Here is a 17,931-nt window from a genome sequence, read left to right on the forward strand (position 1 = left end):
TCACGTTCAACTACGCGGCTTTATCTCTGTTCCCACGAGCCATCTCCAGCCAAGTTAGCCTGGCTAGCTTCCATCCTCCTCATCATCACCATCATCATCACCTGGGAAGACCGAACCTTTCACATTACTCGATATCTTTCCATCGCATACACATATTGCCGGTAAGTGGCGCAACTCTACAGCTGCCCCTGTCAACGTTCAAAGTAACTTACACGATTAGACTCGGCGCAACCGGAAGCCAAAATGGCGAATTCCAATGTTCCATTAAACCCTACCTTCATCGGTCACGTCGCTTCTACACTCGACGCTCTGGTTCTCTTTGAAGCATGTCTTAGCAGTGCACTTCACCATGTTCCCCGCAGACCACACGACCGCGAGCGCCAGGATCTCATCAAGAGTGGCAATGTCTTCATCTACGAGGAGCACTCGTCCGGCATCAAGCGCTGGACTGACGGAGTTGCTTGGAGTCCCAGTCGTATCCTTGGCAACTTTCTCATCTACCGCGAACTCGACCGGCCGTTCCCACCAGGCGAAAAGAAGCGCGCTATGAAACGTAACAAGAAACCCACAGGCGTGACGAAGCCCGAGGTTGCGCGCCAAGGCAGCGTCAATGGGGCAGCCTCTACTATGGGCATGGGGGATTCGCAAGGCGGCAACAAGGACGCGGAGCGCGCGCTGATCGGATCCTTAGTCGACTCGTACCCCTTCAAGGAAAATGGACTGGTGAAGAAGACGATCAGCGTTACTTACCAGGGCGTGCCGCACCACCTTGTGTCGTACTACAATGTTGAAGACGTCACAGAAGGCAAGCTGATGACCCCTTCAAAAGATCACCAGCTCTCCACCATCATTCCCAGAGGGGAGTTGATCATGTCGCAAAACTTCCGCGCGCCAATTGACGAGGTGGAGATGGACGACTCCCGAGGAGGTCATGGACTCTTCGCTCAACACTACCCAGTCAATGGCCACCACCAGAGCCTGTCACGAGCAATGTCAGTGCCTTCGCTACACATGAGCGGAATGCCTGCGACGCAGTTCGGCCATCCACCTTACATGTCGTACATGAATCCAGTTCCTGGGTCCGTAAGCAACGTTGGCTATGCGCAGCCTCAACATCCAAATTACGCTTACGATAGCCTGAGCCGTGCAAGCCGGTATCCGTCGAGTGCTGGCTTGGCTCCCGACATGTCGCGAAACATGGCACTCGAGTCCCAGCATCATCCTCGACGACACTCAACGGCTTACGAACCCGTCACGGGCCCCGAAATGGGTCTTGCTAGCAGCTTGCCAGCTGTCTCAAGCGACCCTTCGAGGTCAATGGGCGGAGGCAACTACATGACTTCAATGTTGTATTCCCAACAACGCCCTCACGACATTTCTCCTCACGAGACCTTTCCCTCGCCGTCTCCCCGACACGTACACAACGAATCTGGAATGGGTGGCGACAGACAGGGCTTCCCCATTGAGGGACTCAACCGCGATACCTGGAACACATTTGACCAGATAGGCGACGACGACCAGGGCCAATACATGCCGCAAGGAAGTGCAGGCTGGCCGAGTAGCAACAACAACAATACGCTTGGAAGGACCTGAACAGAAGTTGGATTAGACGTGTGCACGTCTCAATGGCCATATGTGTCCAATACGAAGCTGCTGGGCGTAGAATAGGACCCAACGTTGGTTGGATCGCATCACCAGAGAGGATTGCCCTTGAACGACAGTGTGGAGAATGTTGCAGGGTTTCCAAATCCCTCGGATCACAGAGGGAGACTCTGAACTCAGGCGCCAAGGTGCTTGGGTAGCGCGGCGTCGAGGTTGCGGTTTGCGAGGAAGTTATTTGATTCAGAGGGAAAACAGAGGTGCGCAAAGCCAGGCGCAACCTACGACCAGGAGTATGTGAGGTACACTGAACAGGGAAAAGGGGTTTCTTGGGAATACCGAAAAGTTTACCTGTAAGGCAGTTACAGTCTGCAGACACGCATGTTGTGCTCGACACAACGAATCATCATGCGATATGATTGTGTGTCTAGGTACTACCTATCTTGGGTGTGCGTGGTCTGTAGTGCTCCATTCGATGAGAGTGATTACTTAGACAGAGTAGCTCTTTGCTACATTATACTTCAACAAGGACAATTAAACAAAAAGAAAACTTCCACTATGCATTAAAAGAGAATATTCTAAAAGGCGGAGGTTTCCCGTATGTGACATGCTTGGGACACGGGCCAATGATGAACCAAGCTTACCAAATGACGGGGAGAACGAAAGGTACCTTACCTTGGTGCCTAGGTACCTAGGCTCTGAGGAAAGAGCTCTACGCTGACAGCAAAGGGGGGTAGCTTCCGTCGTCTTCCACTCGCACGTGAGCTCGCGATCGTCATTTATCCAATCAATCGCACCGAATTCGAAGTGAAGCTCAATTGCGGTCTACGTCGGGGCTCTAGAACACGGATATGCTGTTCGTTAGGCTCGGTGGCCGCAGGGCTTTGTCTCTGGCGCAATGCGGCCGCATGCAAAACAGCTTCTGTCCTAGCAGTAGCAATCGTCCTCTCCATGCGTTGCCGTCACCGGCACCGCATCGCCCGACATTGAAGCTTGGTGTGATTGCCATTCTCAACCACCCACCTCAGCGCCAAACCCGACCCCGGCTCGTCGCTCCCTATGGTTCGCAGAGCGATGGCAAACCACCCAGGTTTGTTGCCTTTTTCCCTCCCAAAGGTCTTTCTTCTTTCAAGGCATGGGCTAATGTATGAGATTGCTACAGCACGACAAGCAAGATCGTCGCGAAGCTACCCAGTTTACCACCGACTCTCCGCGAAGACATCCGCACCCTCCCAAACCTGCTGACGCTCTCGCGCCTCGTGGCCGCGCCGTTTGTAGGCTACTTTATTCTCCACGACCAACATGCCTGGGCCTTGGGCCTGTTCGCGTACGCTGGCGTGACAGACTTGCTGGACGGGTGGATCGCGAGGCGATGGAAGCAGCAGACTGTCGTCGGGACTGTGATTGATCCGATGGCCGATAAGATGTTGATGACCATTCTCACTGTGTGCCTCGCCGCTCAGGGGTCTCTTCCGGGTTAGTTGTTTTTCTTGCCTGAGTTTGGTTCCCCTCAACCTACGTAGATAGACGGAGATACACCCCTAGGGACCGAATAAGGTGATGGGAAGGAAGGGGGGTGGCGCAAAGAGTGCCTTCAATGCCTCATCGATGCTCTGCTTTGGACGAGATCATTGTAGGCTGACATTTTTTTCTATGCGCCGCGCAGTGTGGCTTGCAACAATCATCCTAGGCCGCGACGTAGGCCTCGCCATCTCCGCCATCTACTACCGCTGGATCTCCCTCCCGCCACCAAAGACCTTTGCGCGGTACTGGGACTTTTCCTTGCCTTCGGCCGAAGTTCACCCCACGACCATCAGCAAATACAACACGTTCCTCCAACTCGTCCTCATCGGCCTGACGACGGCCGCGCCGGTGTTCAGCTATGACCTGTCGACGCCCTTGACAGCTATGCAGTATGTTGAACCCCCATCTCCTTGGCCGATGCTTGACTTCTCTTCACGAGTCTAGAGGAGAAGGCGACGTGGTGATTTTGTAGGATTTTGTAGTGCTGACTAGTGGCTAGATATATCGTTGCCACCACCACTATTTGGAGCGGCGCAAGCTACATTTACACCAAGGATGCGGTCAAGATTCTTGTGCCGCCCAAGACTCCGCCTCCCAAGGTATAGTTAGTATGCCAGCCTTGACAGGGCTCTCCCAACTGTTTGTCATTGGCAGCTTGCTCTCCAAATATTGCGGGTCTTTGGACTGCTCAAACGTCGGACGCTCATTCCTGTCATTTGTCGAGATCCAACCGCACAGTCATCAAGTAACATAACCGCAGCCTCGTGGGGAGTCGAGACGTAGTTCATCTATCAGGTGCGGGCGCATCAGTGTACGTAACAAAACATGTATCAAAGGGGCGTTACGGAAGGTGGGCAAAATTTTGTAAAATTAAATGTATACGCACAGAGGGAGCAGGAAACCTTGGTCCCAGCTGGTAGCTATGGTATTGGTACAAACATTGAGGCCAGGAGGCCACATTTTTCTGGCCTTCTCCATCTTTACATCGGCCGGCGACCTCTTCTCTCTATAAGCATTTCACCTGGTCGTTACATTACGGCATGTCCTTCTCCCAGCTCTGCTTTTCCCGCCACGGCTTCTCCATGTTGGCCAGGGCAATGGTCTTCTGCTGGCGTTGCACGTAGCCCAACAGCCGGAGGCACCCAGATGGTGTGATACCCTCCAACCGCCTCGCCTGCGCCAGAGTCTCGGGCATGGTGGCTTTGAGAACCGTCTTCTCGGCCATGGCCAGGCCCGGGACCTTGTCATAGTCGATGGAAATGGGCAGTCTCAGGCTTTCGTCCCGGGCAAAGACCTTGCGCTCAGCGAGTTGTCGCTTGATGAATGGTGCGTACGTCGCCTCGATGTGGATGCGGGACTTGATACGGTCTGGAATGGAGTCGATGCCTGGCACAGCGGCAGCGACTTGGTCCCAGGTTACGTCCTTTAACCGGAGCATATCCATTGCGTTGCGTCTTGTCGTGTCTTCTTTAACACGGAAACCACGCTTGGACCATTCAGGTGTGCTTTTGCTCGTCGAAGAGAGGAGTGACATGGTGTCGTCCATTTGCTGCTTCTCATCGCTGAAGTGTGTCCACCGGTTGTCAGACACCACGCCCCAATTCCGCCCCTTCTCCGTCAGTCGGAGGTCGGCATTATCCGCTCTCGACGTCAGTCTATATTCGCTTCGCGTTGTAAACATCCTATACGGTTCAGTGACGCCCTTGGTGATAAGGTCGTCAATCATGATGCCGATGTAGCCGTCTGCTCGGGATATAGGGGCCGCTTCGAGACCCAGAGCGGACCGACCGGCGTTCATCCCGGCAACAACACCCTGCCCGGCCGCCTCCTCATAGCCCGTAGTGCCGTTGATCTGTCCAGCGAGGAACAGCCCGCTGATCTGCTTCGTTTCGAGCGTCGCCTTGAGGCTCCGAGGGTCTATGTAGTCGTACTCGACGCCGTAGCCGACCTGTGTCATGACACATTTCTCCAGACCCGGGATCGAGCGCAGAATCTGTTCCTGGGCCTCTTCCGGCACCGTCATGGACAAGCCATTGGGGTATATGAGGTCGCTATCGAACCCTTCGGGCTCCAGCCAGACAAGATGCTTGTTTTTGTCAGAGAACCGAGTGATTTTCGCCTCTAATGAGGGGCAATATCTTGGGCCCCTGATGGTTTCTCGAATGTGTATCGTCTTATCCAGGTTGGCCCTTACGATGTCATGTGTCGCCTCATTCGTATAAGTGACCCAGCAGGACATCTGCTCCTCGACGGTGACTCTATCGTTCAGAAAGCTGAACGGCATCGGCGGGTCGTCTCCGGGCTGCCTCTCCAGCTGCGAAAAGTCGATGCTATCTTTGGCGATACGCGGCGGCGTTCCTGTCTTGAGCCGTCCCAGGCGAAAACCGCTGTCATTCAACGATTTGCTCAACCCGAAGGAGGCGTCTTCTCCTATCCGTCCTGCTGGGTACGAATTCATGCCGATATGGATCTCGGCGCTGAGGAATGTACCCGTTGTGATGATTACTGCGCGTGTAGGGAGGACCTCGCCAGACTCGAGACGCACGCCTGTGATCTTGCTCTGGGAGGAACTCGTAGTGTCCGCGCTCGCGCTCGTGACAATATCGGATACGCTGCCTAGTACGATGGAAAGGTTCGGGTACGTTTTTAGCTCTTCTCTCATGTGCTTTTGGTATAGTTTTCGATCAATCTGCGCTCGGGGTCCCTGTAGAAATAAGGAGTTAGTAACCACGAGGACTTTTTCTAGAAGGAGTTCTTTGGCTTTCATACCCAAACAGCCGGCCCCTTGGTCCGGTTCAGGACCCTGAACTGCACGCCGGCCTTGTCGATGACCCGACCTGCCAGCCCGTCGAGAGCGTCGATTTCGCGAAGTATGATTCCTTTGCCAATGCCGCCGAAAGATGGGTTGCAGGAACAGGTGCCGAGGTTCTCGATCTTTGGTGTTACCAGAGCTGTCCGCGCGCCGGTTCTGGCAGCCGCTGCGCATGCTTCTGCGCCCGCGTGGCCGCCTCCTACTACGACGACATCAAATGGTCTTGAGCATCGAGTTAGCTGTGTGCTACTGGCGTGCTGGGGGGCGTATGTTTCCGGTATATCACACGAACTTACCTGGTGCCTTCTGCAACGTCTGCGAATCCGCGCCTGCCGAGCTGTCGCAAGCCTCTGGCAGCAAGACGCGGGCGCAGCTTTAAGGCTGCTGAAAGGGAGCGCATCGCTTGAGTGTACAGACTTGAAAGACTACACGCGCCTTAACAGAAGAAAACGCGGCCGACAGGCTCGTGTCCTGAGTGGTAGAAACCGACTTTGAAGGCTTAGGGTCTCCTGGTTTGTATCCAGATTTCCTGCGCGCCTTTCCTCCCCCATTGATTTTTTTGGCCCCTTGGTGCCACAGTGCAGTGACATGATCGGTGCACGGCGATTACAAACGCCGACTGCGCGTGGGGTATTTTAGGTGTAGCTTCTCAAGTCGTCAACACCCTATCCTCGTCACGGGCATCTTTGGAGTAATTGCATCGGTTAGGAGTGATCTGGCATGCCACATCGACTATGCATAGCAACACTAGTCCACGATAACATTGCCAATTCTCTTGTCTAGTCTCAAGAAGCATAAATACTTGCACCTGCTGGAGAACCCCAAGTTTGATGGTTACTGCCAATACTTCGATCAATAAGTCATGTAAGGCGATGATCACCAGATGGCTATCACTCTTGCTCTTCTCCCCCTTCGTCGTTGTCTTGTCCATACAATTTGGGCATAGCACAAAGGGTCAACTCCTCCCACACCTTTGTAAGTTGCAAACAAAGTACAAGTAGTAATTCTGTGCGGAATTGCCTTAGTTGAAAAACATCTTGGTGCATAACAAATCGACGCCCGATAGCCTTGCGTATGTATTGCTCATATAATGGCCTAGATACACGGACAGGCGTGACAGTCATCCGTGGTCGTCGAGATCTTGACTCTCCCAAACCATCAACAAGGCCAAGACCGGATTGCTATCCACCTATCGCCTCGTGCCAGGTTTCTGCGTCTCAGGCCATGAAGATACAGCATCCTCAACCTCTTCAAGGAACGTAGCCGAGTTGTGGACTGTGGTACCTCCTAGCACCAAGCGCACACCTGGCGAAGATGCGTTGATTGTTGCCACCATCTTAGCCTCCTCGTACGTTGCTCCGCCAACTATGAAGACAATAACGTCTTGCGGCTTATCTCGAGTAGTCCCTCCGCCCTCGACAAATGGATACTGCTGTTCTTTCAGTCGCCCCCGGATCAGATTCTGAAGCGTGCTTTCAAGTAAAGGGCTATGCTGTGTATAAACGTTCTCAACACCCTTTAGCCCCTTGAACCGGGCACCGGCTCCTCCAAAGATGCCACCCCCCTCGAAAATGTCTGCAATGCCTGCTTGAGCCTGCGATTGCTGTAATGAAGATTGATACTTCACTAGCTTGGAGATGAGATCTGCTCGCCGGACCGAAACCCCGCCTGCGGCCACCAAGAGGTCCACGAGCATGGGGAGTGCGTTGGACGGGTTGCGCTCATATCGTAGCGCATAGAGGGCGACTAAGCCAACCTTGCTGTCGCTTGTCACCTTTGGAGACTGAATGAGCTTTTGGATGTTCTATGGGAAGAGTCAGCTTCTGATACCTACACTGGGAAGTCGCGCTGTTGTCACTGATACGTACCTTGAGGTCAGCCGCATGATTGTCGTTGCAAGCGAGACTTTGTTCAAGCTCACTGACTTCGAGCAGATTCTCGGCGCCAACACGTCTACTCAACTCCGAGACTAAGGTGACGTGCTTGCTAACATTTCCAGATAGCTTGCGGAACTCAGGGTATTCCTCGATAAAGCGCTTCATGTCAGATATCGACTCGATATTTGAGCTGTTTTGTGTCTTGGATTGGTATTGCTCCACGTAGTCTTTAATATTCCCGCCCAAGTCACCGAAGTTGAGATACATGTTCTTCTTGAAGAAAGGATCCTGGTCTTGCGACAAGACAATCTCTTTTAGCTCCGGGCGAATGTCAGGCACATCGCTCAGGTCAACTCGGCCGTTGGTGATACCGAGAAGATGATGCACCATGGCTTGATATGTCCATTGGGTGAGAAGAGGTGTTGCGGGATCCTCGCGCCGGTCGAGTACGAGGAGAAGAGGGGGCGTGTCCACCTTCCGAAAGTCGAAAAGTTGCTCCTCCTGTGTAATACGATATCGCACTTCCGTAGCCAGTTTCTTGGTGAGTGGGCTGGTCTTGGAATATCTGATAAGCGGTTTCTTTTTGAGTGCAAGAAGCACAGCAACAAGTCCGTCGGCACTTCTTTGCAGGGCGTCTGGATTCCACGTGTCTGGGTTGCTGCCCCACAGACGCTGATGGGGAAGGCTGAGTCCAAGTGAGAACAGATCGGGGTTGATAACAATGAAGTCGGCAAATTGCTCCTGGACCAACTTGACAACCTCGTGGTCATCAGCCTCGGCAAGTCTTTCTAGTGATGACTTCTTGACAACGTTGGTGAAATACAGATGATACTCTCCGTATTTTGGCTCCCGTAACTCATCAATCAGGAGCTGGATGGAGTCTGGCGAGGGTCGTACGAGACATAAACACCGCAGGTGGCGCATCTTCTCTCTGTTGGCGTTGTCTATACGATCAATGAGATAAACCTCATGGTTCAGTAGTGCTGACTGGGTGATGGCAGTGGACACAATAGGAACTGTCTCGCGGTCCAACAGCAGAACCTTCATCTTTGCCGACTGTGTCGTCGATGAGGAATCAGCGGACTGAATCATTCGAGAGACATAGCCGGCCACTGCTTGTGCCACGTCCATATTGACCAGCGGCGCAGAGCGCAAAGGTCGATTACGTGGTGAAGCGTGTTCGATAGAGCCAAGGATGGGAGATGCCCAATGGGTAGGTCTTCGGCTGGTGGTGGCGATAAGATGGGAACAGCAATCAATGCTATATGAGAGATGTTACTTCTCTCGGCGTGGATGGCATTCGGCTGTGTTGTGTCGTTGATGAAATAAGATGAATCGCTGGATGAGCGGAATCGATGTCGTTCGCAGATGGCGGAGTTGACTGGGACAGCTTGCCTGAGCTCCCTGCCTCGCGTGCATGCGTACCTTAGGTACCACATCCTTGGTAAAGTACCTTCGACCGCAGGTACTTCCACATCCCTACCAGCCTTCTAGAGGTTGAACGCAACAGCTGGACAGGCCACCAGATTTTTAGGTGTTGGAACCACGGTGCTGAATTTGGAGAGGGATTTAATTTCAACCATTCTCACTCTTTATTTCTCTTTATGACATGAATGTGGTGATGTTGCGTAAACGTTGAATGGTATTATATACTTCAACGCAACAGTGGAAACTCCCGCGGTATGAGCGTGGCCAGAACGCCTGACATAGTGGCTACCTTAAGCCTATTCGGGTCAGCTGTGGATCCTACAAGCAGTACCGTTCAGGTCACTCCACAGTGTCAAAACTGTTAGTCAAACAACCTAAGACCGGGAGGCACTTCACTGTGACATTCATGCAGCATCTCACAGGTTTTCTTACCTCACAACGACCAAGTCTTCACTTATAATCTTGTACTTCGTCCCCGATGAGCACATATTAGAAGAGTGTCGTCTTCTAAGCATCGACCGATACATCGTCGGTCACCATCACGATGTCAGGCCTTTCCGCTGACACTTGCCCAGCAAAGGCAGAGCCAACGTCAGTTCTTCATCCTTACACCTGCTGCTCTTCAAATGATTACGTGCTAACTAGCAACATAGTCTCTCATTCACGCAGGGACTTATTCTCGGCCAACTATCAGTTGTTCTCGTTCTGGCCGCCTTCATCAAATTCTTCATCTTCGGCGACCCTCCCTCGCCAGAGGTGACAGCATCACTGAGAGCAACAGAACGTCGATCAAGGACCTTGGCTCATAAGCGCTCTCTCCTCAGTCTTCGGACAGCAAACGCAAAGCATGGCCAGCAGACGCTTAACCGGAAGAAGTCGAGCGTCCTCCGGAACCCTCCGAATCTGACCATCGGTTCCATCCTCAGCAAAACCTACTACAACGTCGACAGTCACCAGCCAGAGAGTTTGGACTGGTTCAACGTCCTCGTGGCCCAAACAATCGCCCAGTTTCGAAGCGATGCGCAGCATGACGATGCCATTTTGAGCTCTCTCACCAAGGCACTAAACGGAGGATCGAGGCCCGACTTTGTAGACGAGATCCGTGTGACGGAGCTGAGCCTAGGAGAGGACTTCCCGATTTTCAGTAATTGTCGAGTCATACCCGTTGATGAAGACGGGCTGAATCTGGGCAGCGGGAGAACTCTCAACGCAAGCGCCGCAACGAGAGATGGCGCGAAGCTGCAGGCTCGGATGGACGTTGACCTTAGCGACATGCTCACTCTCGCCCTCGAGACAAAGCTTCTCCTCAACTACCCCAAGAACCTCAGTGCCGTGCTGCCCGTAGCACTCTCAGTCTCCGTCGTAAGGTTCAGCGGCACATTGTCAATTTCCTTCATCCCGAGCAACCCCTCACAATCTACGCCGACCATGATGACTTTCAGCTTCATGGATGATTACCGCCTTGACCTGTCAATTCGAAGCCTTCTCGGAAGCCGTTCAAGGCTTCAAGATGTGCCCAAAATCGCCCAACTGATCGAGTCGCGTTTACACCGTTGGTTCGACGAGCGATGCGTGGAGCCACGGTTTCAGGAGATCGCCCTGCCGAGTATGTGGCCGCGCAAGAAGAACACGAGGGGCCCTGAAGATGGGCTGGCCGCCGAGATCAACGCGTCAGTGAGCAGGGCGAAGGGGAAAGATATCAACCCGAACCTCCGCGCAGAAGCTCGAAGAGAGGTCGAAGCCGAGGCGAGGACGCAGACAGGTCGGGAGCACGATTCACTACGTCGACGCAGGATGCGTAGTGACGACGGGTTGACGATACCCGGCGCCATGCCGGGGCTAGATATTGATATGAAGACGTGACGTGTTCATTGCTAGGACTGTATCTAGTGTATTTACAACCAAAACGCACCTCAGAATCCCTGCGGAAAAAGGCTGGCTGAAGTCTGGGTCATGGGAAACAGACTTTTCCACCAAGTAATGGCCCCGGCGAATAAAAGTACATAGTAAATCACCGTCCACTTTCGACCATCAGCTGGCGTGTGGTGTCCACTGACGTACCAGTAAGGCTCGACAGCCCCCCAGAAACGGGGTAGGCCCATCGCATTGCAGAATGCATGCACCAGCACGATGGCTAGTAGGCTTCCTGATCGGAGGAAAAGAAATGTGGCATAGGCGCCGAAGAGAGACGTGTAGGTGAACTGGAGGACTGAGCGGGCCACGGCAGCGACCAGGGGCACCTTGGGGTGAGAGATGCGGAATTCATAAAAATGATGGACGTGTGCAAAGCCAAATATGACCGGAGACAGGAAGACGGTTTGTGTCAATGACATGCGAGCGCAGAGCATCAACGGCACAGAGGCAGAACGGAACAGCATCTCTTCGGTCAAAGGTCCCTTCATCTCACATTAGCATCTCTAGAAATGGAGCAAAAGATACGTCTGAGGCTTCCTTGATGCAACTTACCATGACAATGTTCCGCCAGGTTGTCAACTGCGTCCAGATACGGGTGATGGGGCCAAGACCGCGCCAGTCTTCCCAAACGCCGTCTATGAGAAGAGTCTCGTAGAGCGGAGCAGCGAACAGGATCGCCGTAAGGAGAAGGCATTTTGCAGACTCGAGTACGCCAATGGGCCAGTATCCCATTGCATGAAGTGGTCCATAAGGCAGAGCACCGTCAGTTAGACGGGCCAGGATGATGTACGTCAGGGCGGAGCATGATGCGGTAGAGAATAGAACAGATCTGATGCGTGTGCGGATGACCACAGGGTCGTCCCTCGAAAGTGTTGGTGATGGGCGGCTGGCAGGCGAAATGTAGAGAGGCGCCACGTAAATTGCCGTATATACGACCTGAACAGGCGAGTTAGTGGTGGCTGAACATTTACCTCGGCAGGAGTGAAGAAGATGAGGAAGCCCTCGCCATACCAGCATCGCGCAGGCCATCAACGGCTGTAGGACTGGAGCGGTTCCGGGAAGACTTTTGGCAGACCCCAAGTCTGGGTTATTGGTCGAAGTCATGATGAGCACCGCCGACGCAACTGCATGCACGAGATATCTGTGGTAATGGAGGTTCAACTCGGCACTTCACTGCCAATCCGTCGGTTGCGTGACGAAATGGCTATGATTCTCCCCTTAATTGTCTCTTCCATTCACCAAGGTATCACGTCCCGGGAGAGGTGAAGTGAGGAAATTACATAATCGATCGGACTTTCTAGTGGAGCAGAAGGTGCCTGTCCTGCCTTACGGATACTCGCAGCTGTGTCCAACTGTCACTGTGTCACCAAAGGAAATCGATCCTTTCTCGCTTTCCTCGGCCCCACAAAGTCCACGCCCAAGCGAAGCACAGCAAAACAGTGGAGGAGCAAGATATTGACATTGGAGCTCACCTTCAACTTTCAAGAATGGAAATGCCCCTGCGTCGTGCTTTCGGATTGGGAAATTGGATGCTGAGCTGTCAGACACCTGCAGACCGCAGTGTCCATCATTCAATTTGTGCCTGCAGACTATTGTGCAGTAGCGCACTGGTACTACGAGTCTACGACGCCTCTGGGGACACTACTGCATGCAGGAGGGAAAGCCTGAAAGGACACCGACAATATGCTGAACAGTGCAAACGCGAAGTGTCCGCGAGATGGACGCGCCCCGTCGGTGTCGTGGCATTACCCATGGACAAAGGGGATTGTGACCGGATGACGAGGCACAATTGGCAGCCGAGAACCAAAGGTCCTCAGAGATGAATGACCAATCAAAAGAGTCAATTGGAGGTTCTTACAGAGAAACATGTTGCCAATGAGAAGGAAGCCCGACCCCATCGCAGCCCCCTAGAAGGCTACCCATGGAAATTAATCACTCTCACCAGTTTCTTCAGACTCCAGCCGTCCAGCATGCATCGCGGCCTCAGCCGTTCTGGCATCTTGCATACTTTTGCGTTTATCAGTATGGAGTGCTCTGGAGTCTGAACGGCGTATCCGCAGCATTCCCACTGTGTCCGCCTCGCACCTCACGACATCTTTATTTGTGCAATCATCCATGGAGACGACTCTCGTCTCCGTCCACGCGAGAGGGTCCAACTTTTGTTTCCTTGCCATGTGCATCCACTCCTGCAGGCACACGATTCAGCAATATCGACGCCGACATAATTATCAATATTATCCAGATTCTGTACGAGGTACTTCGTGCACTGCAATTCTCACACAAGGGCTGAGCTCAGATACAGCCGGGGTAATCGTGAAGCGGGCGAGTGTTTGAAGCTTTCCCCCGTCTTCACAGCAACGGGTCACCGAGCACTGTCAACGACGACTGTCAACGACGACCGCCATCGCCGTCCACCGTTGCGAGCCAGTCGGTGTAACTTGTGAGTGAGAGGCACGAAGAGTTTACTGGTCCCTCGTGTAGCGCACAAACCTTTTGCGATTTTCGGATCAAGACGGGGGGTTCGTCAGGTCCTTATTAGCGATTCAAATTGGAACTGTGCCCTGTATCCCGGGATTGTTTACAACACTTTCACTTTCGGTAAGATAGTCAACAAAGTGGCAAAATTTTATCCCCGCGAGCTCTCTGTAATTCTGCAGCCGCGGCATCGTAATAGTGCAAGTTGTGCTAGTTTTCGAAAAAAAAAAAAAAAAAAAAAAAAAAAAAAAAAAAGAGCTCCGCACCTCATCAAATATTCGACGAGCATGGGATGAGATCCACCCGCGCCAGCTGGCACCTGGTTCCCCAAGGTGCAACCTAGGCGCGGCTTCGGCCAAGGTACGGATATCCTTTCTTTTAGTTTCACTCGAATGTTTGGCTCAACACTTGCAGTTTGGAGTCTGGACTTGCCGCAGCGGCTACGGCCTAGAAACGACAACCAACCACGCTGAGGCAGAAGGTAGTGATAAGCGCCTCGAAGCCGCCCACGCCATTTCTTTGGGTTCCCCGCGCATCTCAAACGCTCATGCTGCTGCTGTTGCTAGGGAAGAGCAGAGTTGAGTTTTTCTAGAAGCCCGCCCACTAAGGTAGGAAGAAAGGAATGGAAAACAACGATGTAACAACAGAACACACGACTTTAGCTGCGATTTAGCGGGCTGGTCTGTTCCACTCCAGGTTGCACCCTGCATCTTACCGCCAGAGCTAAGCTATGGTCTTGAGATGACGGCCATTGAGGCCCCGGGGCCCGTTTCTGACCACTGACAATACTTGTGTCTTGTAAATGCCAACCTCCGCTGATGCCGGCGCTGGACTTTCTGAACAGAGAGTGCCCGGTGGGTTCTTCATCTTGCCAACCGAAGTCAGTGCAGCACGGCGCACCGGATGACAGGGCACGGCGACTCGCCAATGCAGGCTATATCCGTACACTTGCGACGGCGTGGACTCAGGCCACCGTCTGGCCGCCCGTCACTGCAGCAGCAGAGGCCAGTGTCCAAACAAAGGTGTTGGTGGTTGGAAGGGACTGACAGTCTTGGAACAGCGAGGGCAGTGGGCACGGATGCTTATGGCGAGAAGTTTTTGAGCTTCGTGTTGTTGATGAGCTAGGCATGTCTCAGTTCACCTTGGACTAGGTGCGGTCTTTCTGGGCTCATGATGAGTTATTAATGTCTAGGCTCCTTGCCTCCGGGCAACCCTGCTTCACCGAGGCGAACCAACTTAAACGGTTTAAATACACTATTCATACTTATGGATACATGGGATGATGTATCCGCAACGTGCCAACATCTCTGTTCTCAGTGAGTTGTTGCTGGTTCTCTAGTGTACAACTCGTCATCAAAGACCCAAGAAGCTGGGTGGATTGACAGGGAACAAGGGGATGTAGAATCGAACAAGCATGGGTGAGGGAAGAATAATGGTGGGGATTTTGATTGGATTCAACGCCGTGGACCGCACGTAGGAATCCGTCTTCTCAGTTTCTCTCACAGACATGGCGCGGAGAGCGGGAGCTAATCAGCTCGAGGATGGGTGCCCCGAGCCTTAGAGAACCGAGTGGTTCAACACATGGAAGTTGTTCTAATGCCCGCAGAAACCTTTGCTTCTCTGTGTTCCATTATGTCTTGGGGCTCCGTTCAAACGTCCGTGTTGCTCAACTTCCAAGGCCATGGACGCGCGCTACTTTAGGTGTAAAGGACGTGCTCTAAACAGAAGTTGAGCGGGAGCCTGCCCGTTGTTTTCTCCCATCTCCAAGACTGTAATTTGGGGGAGCGTTTCTTTTTCCACATTCACTTTAACCGTACTAATCAACAAGCATGATGCTCCGCGATCGGCTCCATCTGCCGGTTAGTCATGGTATCCCAAGGTTTAAGTATGCGTACCTCACCTATAATATCTTCCCATTACTTTGGGTAGGTACACTACGGTGCATGATACCCCCAATCCCATATCTCGCATGCTAGGCTATAGAGTAGTTTCAGTCTTCCTTGCCCTACGGAGTACATCGGTCACTAATTAGTGCGGCACCATCCGTGTGATATGGTAGCTTCACAAGTTTACCCAAGGCCGCGTCTCAGCCCAGGCCGTCCTTGACCTTCTAGTCGTTTTCCTTGAGTGGCGCCGTCGAGCGGTCGTCCTTGGCTGGGTCATCCAGACCTTGTGCTCGTTCACCGCCCAGGGAGCTCCTTGGTGTGGCCTTAGATCGGGTGTTCCTCACGGCGGCGGTTTGTTTTGTTTTCCTCGTCAGACTTCGCGAACCACGTCGACGTCGGAAGGGCATAATAATAATAGATAGGTGCTGCTGTCGGATATTGCAATGAGCACCCGTGTGTCAAAAAGGCCTCGACCCCATCGCCATGCCATGGCCGTATCACACCGCTGCCCTCCTCTTCCTCCTTTCTCTTGTTGAAATCAGCTGGTGAAGATAAAGGACGTGGTTCGTTCCATTGAAGGACAGCTGGCGGTGCATCAGACAACCAACCCCAGGGCCGATCCCCACACGACGTAACGGCTATCGAACAGTCCCCCTTTCCTACCAATACACGATTCCGCGTCGCCCATCGTCTCGGAGAGACTCTAGCCAGTTGCGTCTCCCGTCGCCGCCGCCCCCTGGTTCTCCGGCTCAAGCCAGCCCGGCCGACTTCCACTTACAGACGGGCGCTGCGACCTGCCTACGGACGAATATAGTGTACTGCATAGCCGCCATCAACCATTGCCGCGCAAAAGTCTGGCCGCCTGGCCCAACTTCCAACCCCCTGATCCGGTTCGAGTCTCGAGTCTCTGGAGAACAGCCCTGGTCGGCTACCATTGGAGGGTGTCAAGTGTCGAGGCCCGACCCTGCCGCTCATTCGACCACTGCCAATTCGAGGCTGGCTGGACGTGTTGCTAAAGCCTGAACGAGAGGACGAGCAAGAGACAGGCTTTCAGGTCATTCGAGGTCAACTAGCCAGTCAAGTTGCTCATTCAGCCCCCAACCCGGCGTAGAGTCGTCTGTGCCCGGTGCAGTGCAGCATACCATACAAATTCGAAGGCGCAGCACTCTGTCTGTACTTCGTACCTGGTGTATGTACGGCGTACTCGGCAACAATCGTCGATATCTCATAACTTTTGTGCAGAAGTCCCCATTATCCATACGACGCAACGCCCTCGACCGCCTTTTCCACAGCCAGCGCCCACTTCCGCTTGAGCGAGCAGCCATTGTCGTCGCGCCGTCAGGAATCAGGAGTCGGACCTGCGTGAGACCCGGAGTCTCTTTCTGACAGAAAACGTCAGCTTGGCTTCGACTTGCGACTTGCGACTTGCGCCTTGCGACTAAAAGGGGATATCAAGCCTAAGGTAGCTCTGAGTTACGAGCAATAGCCGCTTGGCTGGTTCTTGCATCTCAACTCGAACGCAGAAGGGGAGCAAAGAGTAGTTATTGAAAGGGGGGAAAGCGAGGTTAGTGGCTGGCAACGATTCCTTCCTACCTTACCTTACCTGCCAGGTGCACTTGATCATACCTTACTTCGTACTCCGTACCTTCCTCGCCTTCTTCCATTACCTACCTGCCTTGAGGCTTTTGGCAGGCACGTACGGAGTACATCGTACTTCGCACATAGGTACGGATACTTGAGAGGAAACACCATCCATTTCTCTTTCCCTGCTTTCCTCTCGGCTCCTGCCCTGGTTTGCTCCCAAGTTCCCACTCGTTCGTTCCTCTCCTCCTCCTGGCCCTGCCCTGTTACCCTGTCTAGCTCTTCACCACGGGCAGCCATCACCTGCAAGATACCCTGCACTTGCTGCTTCACCCCGGTCATTCACTGCGGGCCTGGTGCCCGTACCTAGCCTGGCGTGCCTATCTCTCCCACACACACAGTCACCTTCACCTTGCACTTGCAGGCTTGCAGAGCACCACCGCTGGCTGCACCAGAAACCCAGAGGGGGGGAGGAGGCTAGAGCTTCTTGCCCACCTCCATAGCAATGGCAGCCAGAGTCTAGAGGTGCCCACCTGAAGGTACCTTAATGTCGTCTGCCCATACCGAGTGGTCGTGGTGTCTTTTCTCGTCTTTTCACTCCTCTTCTTACCTTACGCTCCCGAGATTTTTCCCCTTCTTTTCCCTTCCTTCTCGCCCTCTCTCTCTCTCTCTCTCTCTCCCCTCCGGCTTGCCTGCCCATCTTTCGTCGTGCTTGCCGACGTCTTTTTCTTGTCTCGTCTGTTCAGTTGCATCTCAAGGCCATTTCGCCTGTAATAATCACCCACCCTCATTTGTCCCTCGTGACGTCTTTTCTTTGCCTTTTTCCATTCTTCTT

The 17,931-nt window shown here is 53.2% G+C and overlaps 5 protein-coding genes across 5 annotated transcripts; 3 read left to right on the plus strand and 2 right to left on the minus strand.

The window, feature by feature from the left end:
• Positions 1-243: 243 nt before the first annotated feature.
• On the plus strand, positions 244-1,593 carry BDP55DRAFT_568046 (Gti1/Pac2 family protein; the record flags this gene model as incomplete). The annotated part of the gene is made up of 1 exon (XM_060570637.1): positions 244-1,593. One exon carries the CDS (start codon positions 244-246, stop codon positions 1,591-1,593), a length of 1,350 nt encoding a protein of 449 aa, XP_060421846.1.
• A 671-nt stretch (positions 1,594-2,264) lies between these two features.
• On the plus strand, positions 2,265-4,000 carry BDP55DRAFT_686787 (CDP-alcohol phosphatidyltransferase). The gene is made up of 4 exons (XM_060576536.1): positions 2,265-2,689; positions 2,762-3,075; positions 3,266-3,512; positions 3,623-4,000. Exons 1-4 carry the CDS (start codon positions 2,451-2,453, stop codon positions 3,726-3,728), a joined length of 906 nt encoding a protein of 301 aa, XP_060421847.1. The 5' UTR covers positions 2,265-2,450; the 3' UTR covers positions 3,729-4,000.
• A 156-nt stretch (positions 4,001-4,156) lies between these two features.
• Positions 4,157-8,943, minus strand: BDP55DRAFT_699202 (glucose inhibited division protein A-domain-containing protein; the record flags this gene model as incomplete). The annotated part of the gene is made up of 4 exons (XM_060577869.1): positions 4,157-5,827; positions 5,893-6,192; positions 7,170-7,739; positions 7,804-8,943. 4 exons carry the CDS (start codon positions 8,941-8,943, stop codon positions 4,157-4,159), a joined length of 3,681 nt encoding a protein of 1,226 aa, XP_060421848.1.
• An 841-nt stretch (positions 8,944-9,784) lies between these two features.
• Positions 9,785-11,103, plus strand: BDP55DRAFT_568005 (uncharacterized protein; the record flags this gene model as incomplete). The annotated part of the gene is made up of 2 exons (XM_060570633.1): positions 9,785-9,831; positions 9,894-11,103. The coding sequence occupies 2 exons, from the start codon at positions 9,785-9,787 to the stop codon at positions 11,101-11,103; spliced, it is 1,257 nt and encodes a 418-aa protein (XP_060421849.1).
• A 50-nt stretch (positions 11,104-11,153) lies between these two features.
• BDP55DRAFT_568053 (CAAX amino terminal protease) lies at positions 11,154-12,171 on the minus strand (the record flags this gene model as incomplete). The annotated part of the gene is made up of 2 exons (XM_060570638.1): positions 11,154-11,636; positions 11,707-12,171. 2 exons carry the CDS (start codon positions 12,169-12,171, stop codon positions 11,154-11,156), a joined length of 948 nt encoding a protein of 315 aa, XP_060421850.1.
• Between the last annotated feature and the right edge of the window lie 5,760 nt (positions 12,172-17,931).

The sequence above is a fragment of the Colletotrichum godetiae genome (assembly GCF_030913485.1).
Source record: "Colletotrichum godetiae strain CBS 193.32 chromosome Unknown BDP55scaffold_105, whole genome shotgun sequence".
Taxonomy (NCBI): domain Eukaryota; kingdom Fungi; phylum Ascomycota; class Sordariomycetes; order Glomerellales; family Glomerellaceae; genus Colletotrichum; species Colletotrichum godetiae.

Bases quoted from the DNA above. Each gene is read 5' to 3' on its own strand.
- BDP55DRAFT_686787 (XM_060576536.1), top strand. From the start codon at position 2,451: ATGCTGTTCGTTAGGCTCGGTGGCCGCAGGGCTTTGTCTCTGGCGCAA. The intron at 2,690-2,761 runs GTTTGTTGCCTT...AGATTGCTACAG, and splicing joins AGCGATGGCAAACCACCCAG to CACGACAAGCAAGATCGTCG. The intron at 3,076-3,265 runs GTTAGTTGTTTT...TGCGCCGCGCAG, and splicing joins CGCTCAGGGGTCTCTTCCGG to TGTGGCTTGCAACAATCATC.